The sequence below is a fragment of the Harpia harpyja genome, chromosome 3 (genome assembly GCF_026419915.1).
Source record: "Harpia harpyja isolate bHarHar1 chromosome 3, bHarHar1 primary haplotype, whole genome shotgun sequence".
NCBI classification, from domain to species: domain Eukaryota; kingdom Metazoa; phylum Chordata; class Aves; order Accipitriformes; family Accipitridae; genus Harpia; species Harpia harpyja.
In genome coordinates this window covers 63,223,735-63,251,683 of record NC_068942.1, presented here as the reverse complement: position 1 = coordinate 63,251,683, position 27,949 = coordinate 63,223,735, and the positions used below count along the sequence as shown (strand labels likewise).

The window sequence follows — 27,949 nt, the reverse complement described above, 5'->3', positions numbered from 1 at the left end:
TTTTGCATTAATTAAGTTTTTTTTAAATTTGAATATGAACTTTGAGTACTTTATTTCACACACAAAAAATTAAAAATACTTTCCTGGAGTGTTAAGTTTCAGAATTCAAGACTATATTTGTCAAATTTAAGTTTAAAATATGTAGCTAACATTGTTTTCTGATATCGACTGTAAATATTTGTAAAAAGAAATTCTTTTGTATATTTTTGTGAAAATGTAGTTCCCCAAAAGATACAGAAGATTTAATAAAAAAGTGCATTTACGTTACGGCTCAACACTTTTCATTGTTATAAAACCACTTAAATGTATTTATGGTCACCTCCTGGGATTATTTTTTGCAATGTAACTCACAGGAACTTTCTCAAATGAGATAATTACAGAGTATGCCCAGTAGTCAGGTGTACTGGAACAAAAAAAAAAAAAAAAAAAAGTGTTCTTCAGAAGGAGATTCAGAGAGGTACTTTCTAGCTTCCTGGTATAAAATGGAGACATCTGAAACCACTTATTTTCAAGTGAAGCAGTATTTAATTATTTCGTAGGCTTCTTAACTGGAACACAATATCACTAATTGTTTAATTAATTGCTCTTGCTTATGAAGTGTTTTTGTTGCCTTGTCTTTGTTTTTTCAGCATTTGAGAAAGTATCATCAGGGGTATGATGACTATTACATGGAAAAAACGCCCAAAAGACAAACCATTTACTTGCTTTTTCCCTGTGAGTGGGTGAAGAGTTCAGTCACTGTTTGCCAGGACATCAGTTCAGTTGTATGCATTGTACCAAACATTTGCCATATGATCTGAATACAGGAATAAGCTTTCTAAGTCCTTCTGATGACACACTTACTTATTTCTTCAACACACCTAATCTTAAGCAAGAAACATTACCCAAACAGAACACAAAATGTGCTTTGAAAGTTTTTAATGGAATTTAAAGTAAAACTTTTCTTACACAGACATTTTCTTCTTACAGCGTAAAAAAAATGTAAAATTGCTCAAACTTACAAACTTGGAAAATTGGAGACATTTCAAGTATGCAATCAACCTCATCTTATGAAAACAATGTATATTAAAAGTTCAAAATGCATGATTTTTTCTAACATCCTGTGCCCCTGGCAGTTAATCTTCCTTTCCGCTACTGTCCAAAGGAGGCAAAGTTCAGTCTGAGGTTGTATCAGGATCATTCACTGAGGGGAAAGAGACAAACAATTCACTTTTACTTAAGTAACACTCCTGCCACTCTGTAAAGATGATTTGAGAACTGATTTGCATCCTACCCCTGCAATGATTAAGACCTTTGCAGATGAGATTAGTTGGAGTGAAAGGCTCACATGATTTGACTATCTTTAAGACAGGCCAATGACTGCAGCTTTGGGAAGTTTACTACTGGTTTATGAAGTCATGGGCAGATGACAGGAGGGAGCTGTTCTGCCAGAAACACTCTGAGAAACATCTGAACATTTTGTGGAGAAGACAGCTTGGATGCAAGATAAAGCAATGGTAAAGAAGAGCTGATGTTGGATTTTTGGCTTTATTCAAATAAAACTCAGTAAACACAATGCGTCCAGATCAGGATTCCGGCGACTCTGCCATAGCCTAGCTGCAGGGCACTTGTTTTTCAGGGTTTCATCACATTAGTTAATGTTTATACCACTAAAACCAAACAGTACAGAGTTCAATTTAAAGATGCCTGTAACAGGTATCTTTCTTCATACAGTCTTCATTGTTCATCACACACACTACTCCTGTGAGTAAAATTACATTGGTGACATAAGTCACAACATACATACACTCTAAACCTACCTGAGAAAAATAAAATTTAAAAAAAAAAAGGGGGGGGGGGGGAAATGTATCTCACCTGGTTTGAGTTCGAGTCCATTTCAAGGCATGGCGTGGAGGTACAGCAATAGTTGGATGGTAAAAAGTGCAGTCTGGTCTTGTACACTGGGTATTAAATCTACAATGCTAAAAATGAAAGCATTTCAGAAGAGGCTGCTCCAAGTTGGCTGCCTGAACTCCTGAGCAAGCTAACCTAGAATGTGTTACATGCAAATTTGTATTCCTGTATGACATATCCAATAGCTAATTGAATCAACAGCTCCATAGACTACTGCAGTCAGTTCAACCCAATGACAGAAGGAAAACCTTTTTCAAAAGCATTAATTATGAATTAGATGCTCCAAAACTGCCACTGCACTGACAGGTGGAAGTTCCTTTGCTTTTAAGGGTTTGCAGAGTTCAGTTTCAATTCATCTGTGGGCACAAGTTAGGAGCATGACAGCATTATCTGAAAGACAGAGGAAAAGCCCGAGTATCTGGCTAACAGTATCTGGGAACAGAGTCTGGGGGACCCAGTGCATTTCAGCATTGTTAGGGCTTGAAAAAGCACTAAATTTACTGGCGTAAGAATATACAGGGATGCGATTCTGTAGAATAGAAGTACCAGAGGTATAAACTCTTGTACTGTATAAATTACGTTAATATACTCCAGGGTAACTGGGCAGTCTTTAATGTTCTTGTATATTGCAGCATATCTGAATGAAGAGTCAAGAGTCTGAAACGTATTCCTTCCATATAGGCTACAAGATGTCCTCCCCCTCTGCTCCCAACATCCTGGCTGGGTGGGTTTTTGACAAGCGCTAGGGCTGGCTGCATGTTTGAAACTCCCCAGAAGCATCTGGTAGAAAGATGATTTAAAAATACCATTTTCCAAATTCTTTAAGTCACTGCTATTGCACATTCTGTTTCTGAGCTAAAGTTATGATGTGAAAAGTAAAAACAAAAAGTGTGAAATGCTAGTGACATTTCCTGACCCAAAGTAACATATTTCAAGTGTCTTTCTAGAAAGGAAGGGAAGAGATAGGAGATAATTCTTACTTTTGGGTGGTAAAATGGACATTCCATTTTCTTACAAGCAGGAAAAAACTTGCACAGCGGACTACTGGAGGATATAGATGGTGTGGGTAGTGGTGCTAAGAGTAGAAAAGAAAAGAACAGGAAGTGAGCCTGGATCAGAATAAATTGCTTTTTTAATATAGTTCCATGCAAACTTAAATGTATCAATCCTTCTGCAAGAAATTACATTTTACAATACACCAAAGTTCTGCAAGAAACGCAGGAAGCCTATCACAATGCACTATGTGGATCTCATCCTGGGGTAAGAACAAGACTATCAGGTAATCATTAGTCTCGATTCTTCACCATTTCAGGACAGAAGGTACCCTGGCCATGGCAATGCTTCCAACAAATTAAGCAGAGGTTACGGTAGGCAGAGAAATTAAAATGTTAAGTTTAGACAGCAGCAAGCCTGTTTAAGCTAACTGGGCTGAAGAGCGCTGGCTGTGCACTTTCCAGGAATACAGAGGAGCTGCTGGAAATGATACAGGAGATGATAAACTCATTGTACTCTGCCTTCTGGCAAAGTAACAACACTGCATGGTAATATGACTCAGGGCTAAACCACTTCCTAAGGAGCATGACTTCAGTGGAGTAAAGGCCCTCCACCTTGGCACTGTTCAAAGGCTCAGGAATACCAACTTGTAGTCCAAAAACAGCTATTGCCTTCACTGGGTAACCTCATCCCTGAAAGTCATCTCATCATTACATAAAGTTAACTCCTACAGTGCCATTGAAAAAAAATGTTCATACAAAGACAGAAACCTCCGTTTCCGATTGGCCACAAGCTCTTGATACAACATGTATCCAATTTAAGAAACAAATTTGAGTAAAACTGCAATGCTAGCTAATCCCTCCAGAAGAAGGGACTACTTGTGCAAGTCACCACTTTGGCCTTACAGAGATTTCTTGTGGACTCTTGCATAAGAGTATTAAGGGATTTTTCCGATAACAGTTTTTGCAGTAACACTGGATCTAGCGTTAAGAGTTGAAAGAAAATTAAGTCAAATCAAGCAAAAAATTATTTTTTCACCACTGTCAGTTTCTGCTTCCAAATACACTGTTCTCCCTTCAGCGCTTTTGTTTAAAGCTCAGAAAAACAAGAGATGCTCACCTGGTTTAGGAGATGGATGGGGGGTTCGTCGACTGGCATGAGTGTAAGGACAGTCTGGCTTAGTGCACTTTGCATCGTATTTACAGTTTGGATGGATGAACAAGCATTTATCAGCAAATTTGCAGTTAGGAAAAACTCTGAGGGAAAAGAAATTGAGTCATAAGCCCATACTCAGAGCAAAATCCCCAAGCAGCTGTTGCGCGTGAAAGCCAGAATATCACAGAAAGCCAGAACTACAAGAGGGCTTGTGCACCTGTGTTGGTTACTGCCAAAGCAGGACATGTTGGTGTAGTGTACTAGCTGTACACGAGCAGATCTATATTCAGTTTCCCTGTGGACACTCTTTACATGCATTAAATAACTGAACTGCCTCACACTCAGTGGAGTTTGGTAGCAAGCTACTTGTTGCAAGCTAAGACGCATTATTCTTAACGTGCAGTGCAGAGCAGCAAAGGCACTGTGAATTCAGACCTTCACCCAGAGGGGCACAGAATTCCCTAAGTAGCATGGTTCATTCACCGAAGAGAAAGTGTTATTTTGAATTTAGTTACCAGATTTTAAAAGAAAATTCAAATGTCTGAGTAAATGAAACTACCCAATCTGGTAACATTTATCTCAAAACAGAAATTGTTTTTCTAGACTGTTGCTGCTTGTGGAAGAGAAGTCAAAGGCACAGTGCACATTCAAGAGTTAACCTTTTTTTTCTGTCCTGGTTTCAGCTGGGATAGAGTTAATTTTCTTTCTAGTAGCTGCTATAGTGTTATGTTTTGGATTTAGTATGAGAAGAATGCTGATAACACACTGATGTTTTTAGTATAAACACTACTTAGCAACAACTAAGTCAAGGATTTTTCAGCTTCTCATGCCCAGCCAGCAAGAAGGCTGGAGGGGCACAAGAAGTTGAGAGGGGACACAGCCAGGACAGCTGACCCAAACTGGCCAAAGGAATATTTCATACCGATGGACATCATGCCTAGTATATAAACTGGGGGGAGTTGGCTGGGGGGGGGGGAAATCACTGCTCGGGAATTGACTGGGCATCGGTCGGTGAGTGGGGAGCAATTGCATTGTGCATCACTTGTTTTGTATATTCCAATTCTTTTGTTATTATTATTGTCATATTATTATTATTATGTTCTTCCTTTCTATCCTATTACACCATTCTTATCTCAACCCACGAGTTTTACTTTTTTTTCTGATTCTCTCCCCCACCTCACTGGGGGGGGCGAAGTGAGCAAGCAGCTGTGTGGTGCTTGGTTGCTGGCTGGGATTAAACCACAACACTTTCAAATAAAAAAAAAAAAAAAAAAAAAAAAATCACTGCATTACTATGTAACGGTACCCTAACATGTTCAAAAGTATTTTGACAGCGAGCAGAAGAGTGCCTGTTGTTTTAAGAAGACACCAATTCCCACATCTCTAAGCAACACAAACCCACCAGCCTGAATGCTGAACTAAGCTTTGTTCTGCATGAGCACATCTGTGACTCTACTTATTGAAAACATCACTGTATTCTGACACACGGTAGATGGGAGGAAAACAGAAGAAATTACAGTGTGATAATCTAGCTCCGATCCTACCCTAAGAGACTTACACTGCCTTGGAATATTTACTAACACAGAAGGGAAATTTGTAGCACCAAAATAAAAATAAGATGTCAAGTGGATGAGCTTTGCACTACTCACTTGCAAGGTAGTGTGGGGTGATGGTACACACATTCATCTCCATTTTTACAGGCAGGCCAGTACTTGCAGCGCTCAAGCACCTTCTCCTGTTTTTGCAGCACATTTAACTGTTCCATGTCCACTAGGAAGGAAAGAAAAAAGAAAAAAACCAAGCTGGGACCTTTATGATTCCATATGCAATTTGGCATACACAATATAGCACAACTGAAATTCACAATATTTCCTATTCTCTCTCTCCTTTTAACCCAGTTCTTGAAAAGCCATTTATTAATCAAAGAAAGCCATGACAGCAAAAATTTATGTAAAATAATATTATCTGAAGAAAATTTCCAAAACTACAAAGTGAAAGAAGTCATAATATTGGACTGAGAGCTGCCTTTTGGTGATAAAAGATCAAACTTGTTACTGTTTAGAAGCAAAAGAAATTAATTTTCTTCACAAATCCAAATTGAGGTGTGAAAGTCAAACAGACCAGATCTTGATCAGACAAGACAAAGATTCTTCAACTGAACCTTAGTTACAACTGTTCTGCTGAGTACATGTGTTAGTAATAGCTCTGCTTCCTTTCTCCAAGATATTTTTGGCTCCAGAAAATTTTTCAAGAGATAAAGTAAGAAATCAATTTTTACACTAATCAGATATGATTTATTAGTATGGGGGCACACACCAAAAAAGAACCACTTCTGTGTAATCAGCTCGGACAGATACCAGATTCACTTCAGTTACCTGAACCCAGACTCCAATCCAGAAAGTATTTTAAGAAATTGCAAGCTGAAACATTCAATAACTTCACCACTCTTACATGAACCTGGGACTTTGACTTTCTCCTATTTAACATTATTTGTAAAACCTCATTCTGCAAATTCAGGCAATTAAGCATATACCTTCACTGTTGTCTTATTTTCCAAAATCTGCCTAAACCTTTGGCTTTTCAAAGCTTTTCAGGACTGCTGATAAACTATTCCTTATTTAGTTCAGAAAATTTGGGTGCTCTGCTACTATGAGGTCTTTATTTTCATAAGAAAACTAAAAAAAAAAAAAAAAAAAAAAAAAGAATCCAAGCATGACCTTAAGGCACATATTCAACAGGTCTATGACAAAACAATATCCTCTCTATTTCTGATCACCATGTCAGCATTCTAAACAATTCAAACATAGGCTTCAGCAAGCAATTTCCCATGTTATTCAAAAATCCTGAATATACAAATCTTCAAGTCAAAATCATACACTGTTTAAGTTCTACTTTCAGAGATTCTAGCAACTTGACTCTACCAACACCTTATACTTAACAGGCTCCTTTTGATATCACAAATCTAGATAGAAGCATTAATATCATCTGACGTATTTTTTTAAAGTTCAAGGCACAGCAAAATGTTCATCTCAAAATCTCCTGCCCATCAGCATGGGGACAAATGATAATGGGTCAACCAGAAGTGCAGATTTCTGGCAATGAAGACAAACTACATATTCAAAAGAAAAACCCCAAATTTTACCAATACTGAGATGTGTGGAGAATTACCTGTGCGCCGTATTGCTCTAGTTTACCAAGATAAAGGCTTCTAAAGATATGGCCCCACTGAACTACCACATTTCGCTTGCCTAAAGAGTGTTCTAATTTGAAGAATAAATGCCATCATTTTGATTTCTTAAGAATGATATATCCAAGAGTTCTATCCACAATCAAACCACCACATTAATGTTAGATCCTGTTGGTAAGCATAATTACCATCACAGCTCTCTAGCTGCCTGGTTACAACTTGCATCTGCTGTGCCCGAAGGCCTTTTAATCCTTTGCCGGCACACATATTTTGGATAACTGGCTTTAATCCTTCAGTTATACACATATCTTCCTCTTCTTGATCAGAAAGGTATCCCGGTGGACTGGGCACACCATCCAGAGTCACGATGAACTTGGGACTAGCAGGTTTCTCTGGCTGTGCAAGCTGGTCTCTATCAAACAAAGAAATGTAGTAAAAATAGATTTTCTGACTCAAGAGGTTTGAGTAAAAATGAGCTGCACTAGTAACTAAAAGTAGTGCAAGCTAATCTATGGAGAGTCACGCAGTAACAAACCTTGTTTTAATACTACTAATAATGTACTCCAATTAAGTTTGCCTTCTAGTCTCCCTGAAGCACTAATAAGAAATACAGCTTTCAATGGCATACAGCAGAGAATTTGGCAGGTACATTTCAGTTTGTTGCATTCTGGTCAACAGACAGATCCGAAAGTTCAGTTACAGACACAGTTAAATAAAGGAAAGTGATTAGGAATTTACAGTTTTGAGACAAAAAAGTCAACATAAATAACATTCTTGGAATCACGAACCTTTTAACACACAGAACAGGTGTCTCCTCAAAAATACTGAACAGCACATCATGAAACAGTGGGTGTAAAAGCCTTTAGGGCTAGGAAGAGAGAATTGAAATACTGACACCAAGAACTTTGATGCTCAGCCTGATCGAAAGATCAGTCAGTCTAGCCTAGTATCCTGGATCTGACAGTAGTCATCGTGGATAAAAGAGGGAGTATAAAAACAGGGGATGCATACATTTTCTCCAATCTGCCACTGTCTCATCCATTTCACCCGAGGGATTTCCTGAACAGCTTGTGATTCTAAATATTTGGAAAGACACTATGGCTTTGTCATCTTTGACAAGCAGTGATGGTATAAACTCTGTTTCTCTATGAAATTAGGCTAAAAGCAACTACAGTGTAAAATGCCTTTAAGAAGAGAGAAAAACAACACATTAAAAACATCACTAGCCAGAACTTTCAGGTTCAAGGAGTCAGAAATTGACCTATTCACATGCAAAAATTTACCACTCTCCTGTAGCACAGTCACAGTTTTCAACTGTGGCATTGTGAGGTTATCGTTCTGGGTTGATTTGTTCACTGTTGGTTTTATTTTTAATTAACACAGGCTGTTTAAAGCCACTCACAGAAAGGAAATATTAGCAGTTTCTCAAACACAGCGGCCCACAGTGATGAAGTACATCACATTGTTATGAGTGGTTTTTAACTCTAACAGGTAAGATACATAAAACTATTTGGTAGCAGGAACTATCAAGGCCTTTAACAAGTTAGAAAATGACTGTGCACCGGCCATTGTTCCTTTGGGGAAATGAAGAAACATCCACAACACTTCATTTGAAGCCGACATGAACTTTAAACTTCTCTTAGCCCAACTCACCAGTAAGGAGCCTTAAATGAATTGTCCCACATGCCACTTAACTGTTTGTTGGCTTACAGGCACTGAGCTACCTGCATGCAGAACGTGCTGTTTTCCTTCTAGCACTGAGAGCTCAGGATCCGCCATACTCAATATTGCGTTAAAAGACATTTCTTAAGATAAGTAATCTCAGGGTGAAACAGATGTAAAACTAAAGGCGATTTAAGCAAAATTATTACTTAACTAATATTTCAGAAATCAGAACAGCTATGACAAAAAGAACAGTACTTTTCAGTTCCTTCTTCATCTTTCTTGCAAATCAAAGACATGCTCAAGCTACAGTTTGGGAATTATCTTCCATTTAGAAGGATTTCTGGGAGGTTTTTTTGTCCCTGCTTTTTTTCCTCTGCTATTCAATGTCAGTCCATTTTCCATGATGTCACAGATACTGACTGGACTGACAAAGCACAAGTACGACTGAATGATTCCATCTACACCACAAACAAGCATTCTGACTAGTAACAGTCCCAAAAGTAATAACTTTTTACCGTGTCTGTATTAGACGTCCTGAGAGTACTCGTATTGCCTCTGTAGCCCTCTTTCCCAATTGCTGATTCTGCAGCACTACTTCCTCAGATAATTTGGGCTTCTTCAGGATAAATGACCTAGTATCTGTATGGACCATAGATTCTGCATCATAGTAATCTGAATTGGGAGAAAAATACATAGAAAAGAGAAAAATAAGGTTGTACTCTTAACTTATAGCATACTTTTTAATATCAATTTACATTGCTCATAAACTAATTTTATTTTGTTTTCATTTCTAACTAGTAGCTTCCAGAAAACATTTTTACTTCCTTGCTTATTCCACAGAAGTGTATTAGCAGGAGCCACAGGCCATATTAGGCCAGACCAGGAAGCTTCTGTTACTGGAACGGCTGTGCTGAAACAGCATTGAAGGGGGTCCACACACCCTCAAAATCTCTTATGCTTTGAACACCTATTGACATTACACTTTTATTCCTTAGAGATGTAGAAACTAGAAAACATTAGAAATCAGTATAATTAATTGAAAAGGAAGTTATATTTTAACATTCACTGATCAGTAGTATTCAATTTGAAAACTAGCAATTTTTATTTAGGAATAGAAGAACACAAGACTTAACCTTGAGTCACTTGCAAGGTATCTTCAATCACAGGATCAATCTGGAGCCGGGAAGAGAGCTCCTTTTGTTCAGCTCCTAAAAAAACCCCAGTAATTAGAAGCATGTCAAAATGAAACTATAAAGACCTGAAGCATACTCTTCTAATGCCTTTGATTAAAAAACAAAACAAAACAAAACCAAACAACCCAAAAAGAAGCCATTCTCATTGTTATGAACCCCTTTCTCATTGTTTCAGAAACAGTAACAAGTTTTCTCCAGCCAGATGGCATGGCAAAATCTAAATACTGAAAGACTCTAGACTTTCCCATAATCATTACTCAGTGCAAATTAGGTCTGTGGGTATGGCAACTTATAAAGACCAAGTTCTTCCTCCTCATTTGTAGAGGTGTTGACTATTCAGAGAACACACACACAGGAAAGCAGCTAACTACAAGGGACTACTTTATGGTCTTCTTAAAAGAGGTGAAACAAATCAGAGTAGCACCGTTCTACATTTAACTTATGGTTTGAAAAATTGTATTTTGCTTTCTGTAGGTTTCCTAAGCAAGCTGTCATTTCCATTTCAATGGCAAAAGCAAAAATACTTAGCATAAATATTTTCTGTACATTAACTCAAATACTGATAAAGATTCTTACGTACTTTACAGATACAATTCCAACTATTTTATGTTGGCAGAAAGATTCCAAATACATCTGTATGAGAAATAAGAGACTGAAAAAAAATATGTATTTAGTTTTTAATAACGAATGTTCACCATTCCTTAACAATGACTGTGAGCTGATGTAACAAAGATCCTACTCAAACCAAATTTTAGTTACCAATCTAAATATCTGAACACTTAGCAAGAGTAAACTAACTTCTTCTTACAGAAGTGTTTTTCCACTGTCTTATTTCTATGATTCCTTGTAGCTGGCACGCACACACACACACATACACTTCTTTGTAACAAAATCACATTGAAAAGATACTTTGATTGCCTTTATATGTTATGCCATTTTCCTCTGGGAGTTTCATAACAGAAGTAAAAACAAAGCTTACTGTTCACACAGTTATACTGGTATCAGCCGTCCTGTAACAGCAAATACAGTACTCCAATATTTACACAAAAAAATAAAACATTTACACTATTTGTGTGGTAACAACATGTCAGAAAGAATCTTTTAATACTTCATATGCTGCAAATGTAAAGTATCTTAACTCTCTCACATAAGCTTTATGACAGAATTACTCCTACAAGATATTAAGGAAAAAAATGCAAAGGATGGGGAAAAGAGAAGTTATCCCAATATAAATGGATACATTTGCTTACTGCATTTGCTTACGCAAAATTATTCTTCAGTGATATGCCTGAATGCTATACCACCTTTCCTTACTGATTAATTTCTCGGGGGGTGGTGGTGGTGGTGGTGGTGGTGGTGGTGGTGGTGGTGGTGGTGGTGGTGGGTGTGTGTGGGTGTGTGGGTGTGTGGGTGTGTGGGTGTGTGGGTGTGTGGGTGTGTGTGGGTGTGTGGGTGTGTGGGTGTGTGTGGGTGTGTGGGTGTGTGGGTGTGTGTGGGTGTGTGGGTGTGTGGGTGTGTTAAAAATTAAAAGCATTTCTTTTCTTTCCTCAGCCTGTTGTGAAATGACATTCCCTGCTATAAATTTTTAAAAACATTATCAGATGACCTTGAATTCCTTCAACTGACTGCTCCTTTGGCTCTTCTACTTGAAGCTGAGAACTCAGGGCAGGCAGTCTGTTTTGCACATGGATTACTTCTAACTGAGATTCTTCTGGGCTAATTCGAGTTCTTGGTGCAACTGGAACAGTCTGTTTCTGTGGAACTTTAAAGAGACAATGGTAAATCATTTGCATATAACCCAATCACATGACAATATTATTTTTACATATAGTACTAAAATAACTCTCATAAATTCCTACACACACACACACACACAAAATCCCAAGGATCTGCCTCCACAAAAATCACCTTTAGCTACCTGCAAAATTCTTAGTGTGAAAGCACATTCATGCATGTGCATAGAGCACTCTGTGAGTGGCACCTCAGAACATCTACTTGTAAGACAAAACAGCATGAGAAGAATTAGAGTGACATCAGCAAAGTATTCATTCATCCACTTCTACACATAATTAATTTGGTACTTTCTTATGGTATTGAAATCACTTTTCATTCCACCTTTCATATAAATAATCACGGATTATCAATGTGTACTTTTCATACCGTGCCAGCTACCCTATGCTAAGGTGCTTGCAAATAGAATATAAAACTCAATGACAGCAGAGTCACAGAATCATAGAATCCCTTAGGTTGGAAAAGGCCTTTAAGATCATTGAGTCCAAAACCTAACACTGCCAAGCCCACCACTAAACCACATCCCTAAGCACCACACCTACACATCTTTTAAATACCTCCAGGGATGGTGACTCCACCACTTCCCTGGGCAGCCTGTTCCAATGCTTGACAACCTTTTCAGGGAAGAAATTTCTCCTAATATCCAATCTAAACCTCCCCTGGTGCAACTTGAGGCCGTTTCCTCTCATCCTATTGCTTGTTACTTGGGAAAAGAGACCAACACCCACCTCACTACAACCTCCTTTCAGGTACTTGTAGGCCTCTTTTCAGGTAGTTGTAGCATGGAATTTGGGGATAGCAGGACAACAGGTTGACTTCTTTACTTGCCTTCTGCTAGGACTGTCAGAACTGGTTGTGAAAAGCTAAGCATATTCTTCCCTTGGCTGAGTATCACATCAGCACTCAACTTCTGACACATACAACTAAAAGGTACCATGCAGTACTGGATTTGTCATTTACGATCTTACCATTTTGTTTTACCTATGTATTTCGAACTAGCTTATTACCACATTTCATTCAAAGTACTTAAAAAAATACATGAAATACTACCTCTGAAGTGGAAGAGCCTGCATGATACTTCAGATAAAATTCACAAATCACGCCTGTATTAAGCCACAACGTGGTGCTTTTTGGTCTCTCCACTGAAATATTCTCATGTTGGTAAGCCAAACTACAAGATCACCACTATTAAAAATCAATAGTTTTAATTGATTTTAAAGTTTTCTGGCTATGTTCTATTTCCCTCCATATTACAGGAAAGAGCTTCCTGCATCACCTTGAAGCACTGTTCCTTGTGTTGCTGCTTTTTCCACCATAAACACTACTTGCGGGATAACCGGCATCAGAACTTGGGAGCATCAGTGCTCCTATCTCTTAAACTGCTCATTCTGCTTACCATCTAGAATGAAGACAAGCTCTTAATGCTTGGGAGGCACTTACATTATTTGCTATTAATGAAGCAGCATAATTTTCCTTTAGAAGTTCATTTACTGTATGAAATATATTTTGTAAGTAGTCAAGCAATTCAATAGTTTACTAGAACTATTCTAACTTAATTTTTCTTCAATTCCAAGTTTGGCAAGGACCTTTATTAGTCATCCATACAATTCATTCTGTTTTAAAACAAGCTCACGTTCTATCCCACTTCTAACATGCACAGACATCTCCAATTCAAGAGCCTTTGAACACAGAAAACTCCATACACATCTCATGACTTTAGATCTACTTATCAGCACCTGCGCAACCTTGAAAATACAGCAATAAGAAAACAGGGAAGAAGTTCACAATGACCATTTTGTAAATGTTAATGTAGAAGGAAGATACGTGTTTCTTAGTTAGGTTGCAGGTTTTGAGAGAGAGCAGGCAAGAGATTTTGGATAGCTTTCAGTCTTGCTCCAGATGGGATAAAAGTCATTACTTAGGTAGTATAGTGAATGCTCCTTCCCTTGCAATGTGCAATGCTTCCTGCTGACAACACTAGATTTATTACCACCCAATGAGATGAAAGAACATGAGATAACAGCTGATTTGCCCTTCTTCAGCAGAAGTCTCTCCTAGCTAGGAGAACTCAATTCTTCCAAACAGGCAACTGCTCAGTATCTATATTAACTCAACTCAATACCTAAAACCACTGAACTAAAAATGCAGCCTCACTGTTTAAAGACAATATATGCTGATATATCAAGCGGTATGTTGCTTGTTATTTTGCACTTCTATTACCTATATCCAGTGCATTTTGATTCTTTGCTGTTCGCCTTTTTTCTCCTCCTCTCTCAGAAGAAAGGAAGAGAGTGCAGAAAGGGAAAAAAGAGCAACCAATTAGATCAAACAACCTGCCTAATACTGAACACTTTCTCCTCGGCAACTATTAACTTCAGAAAACTTCTGGCACTTCCATTTTGTCTCTATACACTTTACAGACTTACTAGCTTGAACTCTCTCCTCTCTTGTTTATGCTTTCATAATTCATCATTGAAGATTAATGTAATGTTCACAGGACTTAGAAAATCCCTTATGTGTATCACTGACATGAGCTATTTAACATTCTCTTTTATCTCTAAGCACTATCTTTAGCTTGGATTTATAAAACAGGGCTTAGAAATATTACTGCTTAGCACAAACAAAAATAATGCTAATTACCAGTGGAATAATTGGTTGTTTTTGTAACTGACTCCTGTGCTTCAGAGATTGCTTTCAGTATTAGATTCTTATTGGCCTGTTTTGAAGGTGGCAATGAAGGTCTAAGGAAGATAGAAAAAATAATTAATTGTACATGAATTGCAACAGCAACTGTATCCTTATTAAACAGATATTTCAACAGGTTAACACAGTTATGCATAATACTGATACAAAAAATAATCATCTAAAATCACTTTATCTATATTTGTTTTCAGCTTGTTCATCTATTCTCTGAGTGGGTGGGGATCCACAAAATGCTCTCAAAAATGGAAGTCCAGAGGCATGATTTCACCTCTCAGCTTAAGTTGCTGTAAAACCATGCTGCATCTGAAAGGCACAAACTCTGCCATTCGTTTCCTCCCACCTCTGCCCCTCACATGCCTGTTGCTACATTTGTGTTGGCACTAGTAATTATCCAGCTGCCCCGGGGAGTAAGATCCAGCTGAAAACCGACTATATCAAAAACACATCAGTTGTAAAAAAAGCTTTCTGTTTGTCTTTGAACATCAACAATAAGGAAGTTTAAATCAGATAAATGTGCTGTGGTGCTGAAGATAAATTCAATAAAGTGTATTAGCTTAAAACAAATCTTATAGAAGCTAGCACTATAGATCAGTAGAACCATCTCTTCCATAGTTTGCATGTTCTTCCTTTCATTGTTGAAAATCAGATACAAACCACTGACGTACTCTGACCGACACCTGACATTCAGACAGAATTAGGGAGCAGAAAAAAAGGAAAAACCTCTCAAGTCTTTTGAAATGTTAAAACCACCTTAAAGAACAAGTGATAATTGGTTTGAAAACTATTCCCAAAATAAAAACAAAGCAATTAAAACTCCTGCAAAATTATTTCACCACATCAAATACCTGGTCTGAAACATGCCAACATTTATGTTCTTTTGACAGATAGTGTAAAATTTCACACTCTATTGCAGCTTATGCACAATAATAAAAACAGGTTACAAAATCAGAGGAAAAAAAGTCGTATAAACAGACATCTCACCCACAGAGTTGTGAGACAGACAAAATTCAGTGAGCCTTTTTTTTTTTTTTTTTTTTTTTACACTGTCCATTTTCAAAACTGCAAACAGTTTTCCCCAACTTCCACTTTCAAAGTTTTTGTTCATTAAATTCATTCTGGAAACTACACAGAATCACTCAGATTTTAAAGTACCTTCTTTCTGGCTTTGCAGGTACAGATACACTGCTGGAGATACTTCCTGTTCGCAATCCATAGTCTTCCTCCTCCTCCTCATCTTCCCCATCATTACAGAACTTTTTCACTTTGACTACTGAGCTTACAACAGGCAACCGTCTCTTCCTGGAGCTTTCTTCCTACAATACAGCAGCCAAAACAATTCATTTAGCATAAAACATGTATTAATAAGCCAGCAAAGAAAATACTGCAATTCTACCTAGAGCCAGAAGATGGAGAACTTCCATTCCAGTCGCGTGAGTCTAGGGACTACTGTACTGTCTGCAGAAACAAGTGACAGCACTGGAGAACATGAAAATCAGACATATTTACATTGAAACATTTCATGAAAAATGTAACTATAAATAACATTTAGAAAAGGAGAAGAAAAAAAATCTAAAGTACAGACAATTTATCCAACACCTACAGAAAAATAGTGTTTTCCGAAGAAATTCATACTACCCTTCAAGATGCACCTGTTGAAAGTCTGATAGAGAAAAGTGAAATCAGAATGAATGACTTTCTCCTCTGTATCAATTTCAGATTAGTGTAAGGATTAATTTCTAGCAAGCTGACATATTCCAAAGAACACTAATAGCTATGCAGAGCCAGGATGGTCCAGTTCAGGCAGTGGAAGGTCTCTGTTCTGACACAGCCACTCACCACCACAGTGCATGTGGCAGTGACAAATTTAAATGCTAGGCTGCATGAAAGCATAGGAGAAAGTACACATCAATAATTTCTGTAGGAACCACCACTCAGCACTGAACTACACAGGAGCACAATGAGGCACCTGGATGCCAGGTTTGTACACAGTACCCTTTAAATGACCCTATATCCTCCAAGGAGAAAGAAATATCCTAGAAGATGGACCTGGACTACACTGATACAGAAGATTCATACAGTAAGAAACCCAATACCTAAAGAAATGATCTTTTTAAACTTAAAACTTCCCAAAGCACAAGAACTTGTCTAAGAGAAGGTAGAATACAGCAAAGGTCCACAGTTCCAAGAAATGCTCCTGAAATAGCCCTCTTCTGGACATTATTCGTGAAAGAGTAATAGAAGAAAATTATCACAAGACTTTAACATTTCCAAGGAGAGATGTGACTGTCATCCATCAATGGCTTATGTACAGCCTTAAACAAATCGCTATATTCTCATTCTCACTTCCCTGTCTTAAAAAACAAAGACATCAGCACATGTCTTTGTAAAGCATTCTAGATTTCTGATTAAAATTCATTGTCCTTTATACAGCATTAGGTAAGTAGTAGCAAAGACAGAGAACTATATAAGCAGTAACATACACAGATGCACTTGGAATACAAGGTATGTAAAATTCCTGCTTTGTTACATTAGCAGCCATAACAATCTTCATTCCTCTCACAAAGGGCTCTTATCTGATTCATATGGATAGTCTTAAAACTATCAGCTAGGACTATCACCCTGCCTGGCTTAGTCCGGCCTCCAAAGTATGTAGGGCAGCAATCACCTTTTAGTTTGTCCTTGTATGACACCCATCCCAAAGACTTCTTAAAGGCCATGGTTCTAAATAGTATTATAATAATAATAATAATGCTAATAAGCAACATACCTGGGCTTTAGAGACCAATGTATATCTAGCATAGGTATGAATAAACAGCATCCCCAAAATACTGATTTACAGAACTGGGTAAAGCTGGAGATTTACATAGCACTTACAGAAGATCATGCTGTTCCAATGATCTAGAGATCAAAATTATTATTTCTGATTCATCACGTGCATCATGATGTGCTAACTCATCAGTCCAACCCAATATGGCATGAAGATGTACAAGCTAATTAACTCTGAGATGCAGCAACCTGTCAGGTGATGATGTTAAACTATGCAATCTCTTTTTATCAGTGGACACAAAGAATGAAATCCCAAACCTACTGGTATCAGTGACAGAAGTCTTTCAATTTCTCTGAGGTCAAGATTTTACTGGAAGCGTACAAAGCCATTTAGGTTCCTAGCAAGTGTAAAATATTGCAATAGTTTAGATCGTACTAACCTCACTGCCTACTTTATCGGCACTAAGTTTGGAAGTGGGTCTGTAACTTTCTGCTAAGCTGCCAAATGCTTCTGGATTGCACAGCTGGCCTGTTTCCAAAGACCTGCAGCTTTGTGTGTCTAACTGCCAGCTCTCCTGTAAGTTGCTCTGTTGTGACAATCTGTGCACATGTATATTGCCATCTGCACTCCTGCTAGCTGGTGGTCGGTATATTTCAGCAGAAGGACGAGAAGAACCATAAGTTACAGTTACAATAGGTTTCTTCCGCGACAAGGGATTCTCCTGCATGAAGTTTAGGTCTTCATCAATTAGATCATCTGGTTCAGGTTTAATGTCAATTACAGCTTCAGAAGGTGACAATTCCCTCAAAGGCTTGACTGTAGATGTTAAGCGGGATGCTGGACCATCTTCACAAGACTGCCTGATAAAATAAGAAATTACCAACTATTAACTTATCTGCAAATAAAGTTCTGGAAAATGAGAACTGTCTTTTAAACAAAGCCAGCAGGGAAGAATCATTAAGGTATTGTTGTCTGTACAAATCTAACACGCTGATCACTATTTTTAGTTTGGTTAATTAATCTAAGCCCATCTGTTGCTTAAAGAAATGGAACTAAATTCCTGATTTAATTTTTTATGCAACAAATTGTAGCAATGCTTTACTGTTCAAAACTACTTTGATCTTTCCAAGTATCCCTGCTCTTCAGAATGGCTACTACAGTCACACAACTACTAATGTCTGAACATGTGTTAGTAAGTAACCAGAAGCATTACCGTGAAGCAGTGTTCCTTTGTTCCTGTGAGCTAGTTGAAACTCTTGAGTCAGTCCTTTCAGTCCGAGTGCTGGAAACTGCAAGAGGTGGCAAGACATCCTCACGCCTCCTCTCATCACTCGCACATGAACTGCTTTTGCTGGAAGGAAGGTTGCTCTCAAAGATATTAGATTCTGAAGATTTTACACTAGTTGGTTCTGTGGAGACAGGTACCCTTCATTTTTACATCAAAGCACAGCAATACAGATTTTGCAGTAAATGTAACTAAGAAAATGCAAACAAGACATTGCACAGATCTGAAAACACAACAAGCTGAATGCTGTTTCAGCTGAAAAGATCAGCAACAAAACACCCAGAAATAAATTCTGGACTCAGAAATAAATTCTTTATCTCAAAATATTAAGCAATTTCCTAAAGAGTCAGGACCCAAAAGACCATATAAATTGAAAATTAACAAAATAGTCAGCTCAGATCTTTTTTGAAACTCATTAGACATGCAACACTACACAGAAAAGATAAACCTACTTTCACTCAGAATTAATCTTCTTACTTACCAGTAGTCACAGATCGCAGCTTATCCAAAACACCATGGAGCCTGAAATAGATGGGGGACAGGGAAGGAAGCAAAAGAGAAAAAGGAGAAATAAAAGAACTTTAACTTACATTCAGAATAATCATCTTTCAGAAACCAGCTGCCTTTCCCCCGCTACAAGCATCTCATTTATCTAAGACTTCACTTCCCATCAATTGACGTATGTTTAACCTCGGAAGGGAGGCTTTAAGTATCTTGCCTCCAGTGAGTCTTCATACATGCAGGTAGGGTATTCATCACATCATCTATTCTTGGCATTTGGTTGGTTTACATAATTAAAGCCAGTACTTTCCACTCTTTCACTACAATCTATGGTGTGAGTTAAATGTCTTCAAAACGAGTGATTCAAAAAACCTGAGTTAGAAGTCTAAAGTATAGCTGAAAATTTTACTTCCTGTATGAAACTTTAATTACACAGCAGAGTGAAACATAATTCTGAATACAAACGTAAACAATATACAATTTGCAGCACTTAACGTACTCAGAATTCTTTCAGCATGCTTTGTATATACCAACAATATTCTTTGAGATGCGTTGGTGAGCAAAAACATTTCAGCAAGGTAACAAATTTGCTGTTTGCCTATGAAAAAGGCACCAAGCTGAAGCGATACAGAGTATCGAAAAGCTACAAAATAATAAGGCTATTTAAAAATAAATACACATTACAGTGAGAAGAAAGAGGAGAAAAAAAAAAGAAAAAAAATCCCAACACTTAAATGCATATCCTACTTGGAATTCAAACCTGATCATGGGCATCTCCATAATTTAGACCGAGTATTAAAAAGGAGTTAAAGAACAAAAACATATTGAAAACTAGGAAAAGACTGCATGTGAGTATAAGGAAGGCTTATATTCATCTCCTTGTGAGTTTTTACTAGAACACTCTTAAAATTCGTCAGCTGAACTCTGCTGATGCATGTAAGTTTTCACACTGAACTCTGGATAACTGTGACCCGACACTCGGTTCAGAGTAAGAAGTGTTGGCCAACCAGCAGGATTGCCAGGTCTGCCACAGAATTGCTGTGAAACTTTTGCCAGATGACCCCGAATTACCAGCTACAGAGACAAACCAAGGAAGGCAGACCTTGTTGAGTATTGTATTTAGCCAGAGACCCAATGTTTAAGAATGTAAACATTCTGGGTTGCCTTTAGAAGAAATAAAAGCATATAAAACTCCCAACTACAATGCTATTTAACTTTGTTCCACGAGTCCTCTTACAGCTTATTGCATAGGTGTCATCATGTCTTCTTTTCCATCATTCTTTTAACCAATACCTACTTCGTTACCTGATAAGGCACTGTGACATTGAATTTGTATTTATAAGCAAATGCGGATACTGAATTGAGATTAAAAGACTCATTACATTTAGAATTTAAGCAGGTGTCAAAACCAGAAGGAGGTGTAATATCTACATATAGTTGATATCCAGTTCTAAATATACATTAAAAAAAATAATCTTGACCTCTCTTTCCTGCTGAAATTTGCTTTCTCTAAATATTTATTATTTCTTTCAGTAAAGTTTTAGTTTCATTTACAAAGCCATAAAAGTGTTTTCTGCTACATATTACTGCATTATTTCTGTGTATCAGGATTCAGTCAAAACCCTAGTACTGGAGTTACCCTCACCAACTTGTAAACCTCACTAATTTGTCTAATTGATTCCCAAAACTACTATGAGAAATACAACTGCATGACTTACTGATACAGTGAAACCCAAACGTTTTGCCTAGGCAGGCCACAAGAGGGAACAAAGAACATAAATACCTTTTTAAAAAAGGGGTGCATGCTTAATTGCACTCCTTTCTTCTATTTTTGACAAATGCAGGTAAAAAATTGAAAATTTTGAAAGCAAACTCAAATTATATCCATACAAGTAACAGTCACATGGAAATACATCAGTTTAAATAGTTAATACAGTGAATTGCAGTAGGTGGAACTAATTTTCACTTTTTGTCAATGTTTATGGTTTCATAAATACCCAACTTCTAAAATGTTTCTCTCTGCTATTTAACAGCATAAAAGCTCCTAACCAAACAAAGGGGAACTTGACTAATCACACAGAAGAAATACTGGAAGTGACCGTAACCAGTCAGTATGAAAATTTCAAAGGAAGCAAACTCAAAAAGCAGAAAAAATGTAGTATTTCTCTGATCTATACAAAACAAAATAACGTTCCTTAAAACTATATTAGGTTAGAGACTCAGAAATAAGATTAACTTGAAAAAATACATAACTCTGAAAGCAAGAAAAATCTCTGGACTGAAATATTTGTTTGGATATTCTGAAACATGGAGTTAATTAAAAGGTTTATAAGCCAAATTCATATTAGAAAATGCATGAGAAATATAATGGCTAAGGCTGTCATGCAGCATAGCATAAATTAATCCACACTGTCAGAAGTTTAGAAAGAGTTCATCTGTTGCTAATTTGTCCTGCTCACAATAATTCTGGGGTTCTACTTTTGTTTTGTACAGCTGCGTGGTGGTAATAAATAAACAGGCTGAGGTGGGAATACCTAACCATTTGGTGCTAAGCCTTGTCAGAGATGGTATACAGAATTAGATCCACAGCTCATCTGTCCTGATATAGTAATTCCCATGCACAACAGCAATCTGAAGCACTATTAGCATAAAGGCAAAGAAGTTTGTCTTTGAAGAACTATTTTACATCTAACTACAGTGAATAACACTCTCATGCTCACGGTAGGCTTTGCAGAAATAATTTTTTTTAAGTCAACATATGGCCCTTACTTACCTGAGCATTTCACACTTCACTCAGAAATTTGACTAGACTTACGAGCAAACAAAAAAGGTAAGCCCTTTGCCACTTAATTATCACTGCAATAGCCTAACTGTTGACAGACTAAAAATAATTTACTTGTTAGACCTGCAAAGTAAAAGTTTTGATTAATGTAAATTACACAATGTAAGAAGATAAGTAACTTCTTAAATTCTCCGGTTTCACTTATAGAAAGCAGTCCTGATTACTGGTAAGAAGTGTGACAAGCAGCTTACAAACATACCAGACAGTAAACCTGACAGTATTGTTTCCAAGGAAAAGGGAAAGGTCTTCTGTCATCTGCTCCTGACTCTTCTTATTGGCCACCATAACCATAATATAATCAGGGAGCTCTTCATCTAACAGAAAGAGAAATATGTTGTTTTAAAGTATAATAAATCATAAAAGACATAGCAAACATCCTTAAACATGTAACCAGAATTTGTTTTCCCGTTTTACTATAAAGACTCTGCAGGCAGAGGATTAGGTAAGCAAATTAACAAGATTTTCATTTCCTCTGAGGTGCAATACAAGTTTCAGCAATGAGTGAGGAATAAAAGATCGCAACTTCACAAGAGCATAAGCTGAAGATAAGATCAAAGTATTTAAAAAGTGAGTAAATAAAACACAAAAAGGACAAGATAAAAGAAAGCCACTCTGCTGCCTATATCCTTTTACTTGAATACTAACAACCATCTACAATTTTCATCACTTCAAATACTGCCAAATATAGCACCTTATCCTTGTCAAATTTCCTTTAGTTACAAAGACCAAACAGATAAATATCCCTTTCTGATTTGTGCATTAAACAAGTCAAAACTGTATTAACTTCCAGATTTTCCATCTAAAAAACAAAACAAAAGAACAGCAACCCTGAGAGTCTGATTCTTTTAACTCCCTAACGTATGCAATTTCATACACAGTGAGAAATGCATTCCCTTGCTGGACCGCTCAACACAGGTTACGCCTACTCATCAGAACGGACAGGAAGGTGCTCAGATTCTGACATTAATACATTAAGGGTTTGGGGAGTTTGGTATTCGGCTTTTTACTTTGGCTTAGCTGTGATCTACTCTGAAGGACTGAACGGTGCATTTGTTGCTCGAGGGCATTAGGTATGCTTCTTAGGCACATATTTCAATATAGTTAGTTTAATCTAATGCCTCATGCTCTCCAATACCACTCCATGACATGAACATAACAACAGTTAAGTGAAGATAGTTAGGAAAACCACTTCAAATTGTGAATTTGAACCAGGGCACTAACATAGCTGTACTCATTTCATCAAGTTAAGTCCGTACAGAACATTAAAAAGACCTAAAAAATGAAAAATCTTAAACAGAAATCAAAATACAAATCAAAGGAATCTCCTTTCTTCTATGTCTCACTATGTCCCCTGTAAATAATTCATCTGTACCCTAGACTACAGAAATAACATTCATACATTGCACCTGCATTCCACTATCACTATTCAAGTGTTCCAACATAACACATTCCTAGCCTAAACCCTAGGGGTTTTTTGGTGGTTTTTTTTTTTTAATATAAACTGCAAGCTGCACAGGATGGATGGATACCCAGATCTAGGAACTTAGAATGAATTTTATTTTTTGGCCAAGCTACTTTTAAACCTGATCAGCTCCTCAGGTGGTTCAACATATGATAAAGAAGATGATACTTTAAGTATAGATCAAAACATAAGTTAGCACAATTACCTGTAGCAGTACAATAGAAGCAGCAAAGAAAGAAACAAACGCTTCTCTCAGTGACTATGTTGGTTTATGCCAACTTAAATTGTATGCAAAACTGCAGCCTTTTGAAAATTTTGATAGTTGATGACTATTTAACTACCTTTATTTTCCTTCACAGATATGAATTTTTGCTTTGTAAGTTCTACACAACAAATAAGCTCCAATATGTCTTGTAGAAGACTTTTCAAAAGATAAGAACTAGCAGTTACAGAATGAAACAAAAGCATGGTTGCTGCTCACAGAGGCTAGAATGAGGGAGAACCGATTTTTACCAGTTACCTGAAAGAAGAAATAGAGAGTCTTTGAAAAACATTACTTGAAAAGTTGTCCAAAATACTCTAGTCAAGGAAAGAAACCTGAGAAGTGACAGAAATATGGAAACAGTGGCCTAAAAACAAAAAAAAGAGGCCAAGGGAAGTCAGACTTGGCGATAAAGAATACAAAGTTATTTAAATAAATTCAGCAGCTGACTAAGAAGAAAGTGCAGACATTATATGCTGGTCTTGGGAACTGCCTTCTGAATACAGGAAACAGAAAGACAAGAAAAACAGAGAAAGAATAATCAGCCATAGTTGGAATCAAAGAATTCTAGTATTCTACTACCATCTTGGTATTAAAGAAAAGAAAGATTTTTTTCAGAAATGCAGGAAAAAGCAGACAAAAAATCAAGGACTAAGAAACTGAAACCTGGAATGACAGTAAAAAAAAACAAAAACGAGTTGCTGAAGAAGACAACTTTTGAGATGGTGAAAAAAAGACACCCTTATAATGAAAAAATTCTAATCACGGTTCCTTGGCACCTGCTGAGTTCAGAACATCAGCTCGTAGGTAACTCCCTTCTACAGAGTCAATACATTTTGATTCCATAAATACAGTGGCCCCTTTAAATAGGAAATAAGATGAATTCAAGATCAAACTACAAACTTTGAACTTGGTCCTGCAACTCATGGGATCTCCGAACTATGCTCTCAATTCCTTCACCTGAAATCCAAGTATCACAGACAACAAGGCAGTTGCAGGACTGAGGTATTCTGCTTCCAACAGAACACTGTGTTAAGTTACTAACTTTTACTGTTGTAAAAATCAGCTGCTCTTAAGTGCAATATCCATTTAACCCTGGATTCAGGAAAAAAAAACCCACAAAAACCCACACATTCACACTGCTCATCTCTCTCTCTCCTTGCAATCCAAAATAAAATCCCACCCTGCCTCTAAGATTCAGTTACATGTTTCATCAACATTAGCTTAATTTGGCTCTTAGTTTTCCCCTTAACAGTCAAACTCTTACATTTTGCATATTTGTCCTACATGTTTCTGACATTGCCTTTCCACCTCCTAAAACAGCTTATCTCTGTCTTACAGTAATATCCTTTCTCCTGATTTTGACAAATGTCTCACCCTGAATTCAAAAGGCTCTTGAAAAGATGCCTAAGACCGACTCCATCTCAGAGGGGTCACAGGTAACTGCTGCTGTATTTGCAAGGATCTTGCTTTATATAATGCTTCTCTTTGTGCTTCAGAGAAACTTCCTTAAATATTCACAGACACATTGTTTGTTTGTTTTTCTTTCAAATCCCTTGCCATCATTTCTCCTTGAAAGGGGAGATGGTTAGCCTTCTTAGTTATTTCCTTTTAATTCTTCATACACTGATGTCCACGTACTGCCTCCTCTTACGCTTAGACTATACATATTTTATGAAGTAAGTCCTTTTCTTTCATACTAGTCCAGCACTTCAGACAACTCATCTCATGCTTAAGGCTTCTGTATGGAGTAACACAAGTAATAACAAGTAAATAGGCTGTTTCATTAACTAGCTGGTTGTCTCCTATCTAACAACAATGAACCTAAAGAAGATTGCTAAACACACAATAAAACTTACCAACATAAGCCCCCAGCTCCTGCAACTTTCCTTTTATAGCACCCTAAAAAATAATGAAATAGCATTTAAGGGATGGAGCAACACAGTATTTCTAACTGCAAAAAGGTGGGAGGCTTAGCAAAGTTTGTCCGATTAACTGTTTGAACATGTTGGTTTAACATGTTATTTTTCCTATTCTCCACTGCTTGTGAGATGAACGTTGTAACAGTGAGGGACTGACAGCAGAATAGCAAGAACTACCAGGAATCTCACGCTCTCTATCGTATTTCCTATATACCAGTTCCTGGTGCTACCAGACAACATCCAGGTCCCAGCTGTCCTTTTTTTAAGCAGAGACCACCCGGGCTCATAAGGCGCAAAGAAAACGAATCCCGGATGGTTTGATAAAAGGTCATTCCCTGCTCAGCAAGAAAAAAAAAAAAAACAAACCTGCCAGGATTTTCAAGCTGTGGTTGCTGAGTGGGAGCAGCTGACAAGACCTGACGGTAACGGGGGCTTACGCCAGAACGCCCGGCTACGGCTGCTCCCTCTCCCGCGCGGCCCCCGGTACCGGGTCTGCGTCCCAGGTGGGCCGCTGCAGGGCGAGAACTCCAGCTCCGGCGCAGAGATGGCAGCTGCCCTGCGGGGTACAGCAGGACCCCGGCTCCGCTTCCCAAAACAACGGCTCTCCCGCTCGTGCCCCTCCCCGGGGAGCCCCGACGCCGAAGGCCGCCCGCCGGCGGGAGCTCCCAGTAACCCCGGCTGGGGCTTCACCCCACCGCTTCCTTCCGCCGGGGGAAGGGGGCTCGGCGGTGCAGGGCCCGCAGCGGCCCCGCCACCTCGGCGTCTGAGGGGAGGCCGGAGGGAGCCCGGCGCCTCAGCCATCGGCCGGGCCTGCCCCCCACAAGCGGCGTCGAGCCCCTGCCGCGGGCGGAGAGGGAGCGACCCGGCTGCTTCTCTCTCACCCGGATCTTGCGGCTGATCTCGGTGCCGATCTCCATGGTCGCGTCGCGCCGCCCCGGCCCGGTCCGGTCCCGTCGCGCCGTGCTCCCGCCGCAGGCCGCACCGGCTCTGGAGCGCCGCGCCGGAAAGTGCGCGGCCTCCGCCTGCGGCGCCCCCTGCCGGGCCGCCGCGGTGCCTCCGCGCCACCCCCGCGGCCGGGCCCCCCGCGGCGGGGCGGCGAGATACGCCCTAGCGGGCGGCCGGGCAGTAGGGCGGAGGCAGAAGGAGCCAGGAGTGCCCTCGGGCGGTCCTCGGCAACGCCGCTCCGTCCCCCGCCTCCCTCCTCGCCCCTCTCCCGGCCGCTGCCCCCGCCAGCTCCGTGGCGCGCGCCAGGCGCTGCCTCTGTAACGGAACGCTCCGTAGGCCCTGCGAGCCCTCGGGCTCCGCGGCTCGCACAGGCCCGAGGGCGGCCGGGTGGGTCGGCGTGCCCCGGGCGCGATGGCCGCGGGACAGGAGGGGGACGCGTAGCCCCAGCGGGAAGGCTCGTGGGCCGGCAGGCCGGGCCGCCCTCGGCCGTCCGTCGCCGCAAACCGCTCGAGAGCCGGCGGCTGCGGCCTGCTTTGGTCTGCAAGCGGCAGGCAGCCAGACACGCTCGGGAGTCTGGCCCTAGAGGGAAGAACGTCAACGTGTCTTCTAGCGTATTTGTAAACAGTTGCGTGTCAGAGGGTCTGCTTGTAATTACTCGAGTGTTGCGTTCAGCTTGCTTTGAGTTGCCAGTTTTTATAAAACTGGTTTAAAAAGTCCCGCCACGTGGCTTAGGATGAGTACCCTAAGATTAACTGCAAGGTTATTTTAATATTAATGCTACTTCTCAAGTAGTACAAAAATTGAGGATTTAAATATCTATTTGTTAAAAAACAAATATGGTATAGCAATACACAAAGCATGAAAGTAACTTTTAATGCCGTACATAACTACCGCTATATTATAAAAGTATTTTACTACTGAATTTTAGTTTTGTGACCCCATGTTAGACTGATAAGAATGAAAACAACACGGTTTGGGGGTTTTTTTCTTAGAAAGAGGCTGCAGCATCTGCTAGCCTTAGTACTACAAGGGATCAGTTGCAGAGGGAGGAAGAACTATGTCGAAGTCGCGTTTGAGCCATACCATTTATCTTTTGCAGCTATGTCCCAGCTTCACTTCAGCTGATCATAGAATCATAGAATCATTTCGGTTGGAAAAGACCTTCAAGATCATCGAGTCGAACCATTAACCATGCCCCCTCAACCATGCCCTGGAGTACCCTGTTCACTCGCTTTTTGAATACCTCCAGGGATGGTGACTCAACCACTTCCCTGGGCAGCCCATTCCAATGTTTGACAACCCTCTCAGTAAAAAAATTTTTCCTAATATCTAACCTAAATCTCCCTTGCCTCAACTTGAGGCCATTTCCTCTTGTCCTATCTC

At 39.0% G+C, this 27,949-nt stretch overlaps 1 protein-coding gene across 3 annotated transcripts; it reads right to left on the bottom strand.

Moving 5' to 3' along the window:
• Positions 1–901: 901 nt before the first annotated feature.
• Positions 902–26,602, bottom strand: ZC3H14 (zinc finger CCCH-type containing 14). Of its 3 annotated transcripts, none has more exons than XM_052782946.1 (17): positions 26,503–26,602; positions 25,559–25,601; positions 22,175–22,289; positions 19,114–19,154; positions 18,561–18,756; positions 17,787–18,207; positions 15,733–15,893; positions 14,518–14,618; positions 11,693–11,848; positions 10,027–10,101; positions 9,409–9,565; positions 7,417–7,640; positions 5,691–5,811; positions 4,006–4,142; positions 2,874–2,968; positions 1,855–1,961; positions 902–1,183 (listed from the first exon to the last, which is right to left on the bottom strand). In XM_052782946.1, the coding sequence occupies exons 1-17, from the start codon at positions 26,536–26,538 to the stop codon at positions 1,177–1,179; spliced, it is 2,193 nt and encodes a 730-aa protein (XP_052638906.1). In that variant the 5' UTR covers positions 26,539–26,602; the 3' UTR covers positions 902–1,176. The 3 variants fall into 3 exon arrangements, with proteins under 3 accessions (XP_052638906.1, XP_052638908.1, XP_052638907.1); XM_052782948.1 differs by having other exon boundaries at positions 18,039–18,207; XM_052782947.1 differs by lacking the exon at positions 25,559–25,601 and having other exon boundaries at positions 26,503–26,576.
• Between the last annotated feature and the right edge of the window lie 1,347 nt (positions 26,603–27,949).

Excerpts from the sequence above, each read along its gene's own strand:
- ZC3H14 (XM_052782946.1), bottom strand. The coding sequence starts at position 26,538 with ATGGAGATCGGCACCGAGATCAGCCGCAAGATCCGG. Across the intron at positions 22,290-25,558 it reads GGAGCTGGGGGCTTATGTTG|ATGAAGAGCTCCCTGATTAT; the intron begins GTAAGTTTTATT and ends TCTTTCTGTTAG. Across the intron at positions 1,962-2,873 it reads GTCCATTTTACCACCCAAAA|CATTGTAGATTTAATACCCA; the intron begins GTAAGAATTATC and ends TTTCATTTTTAG.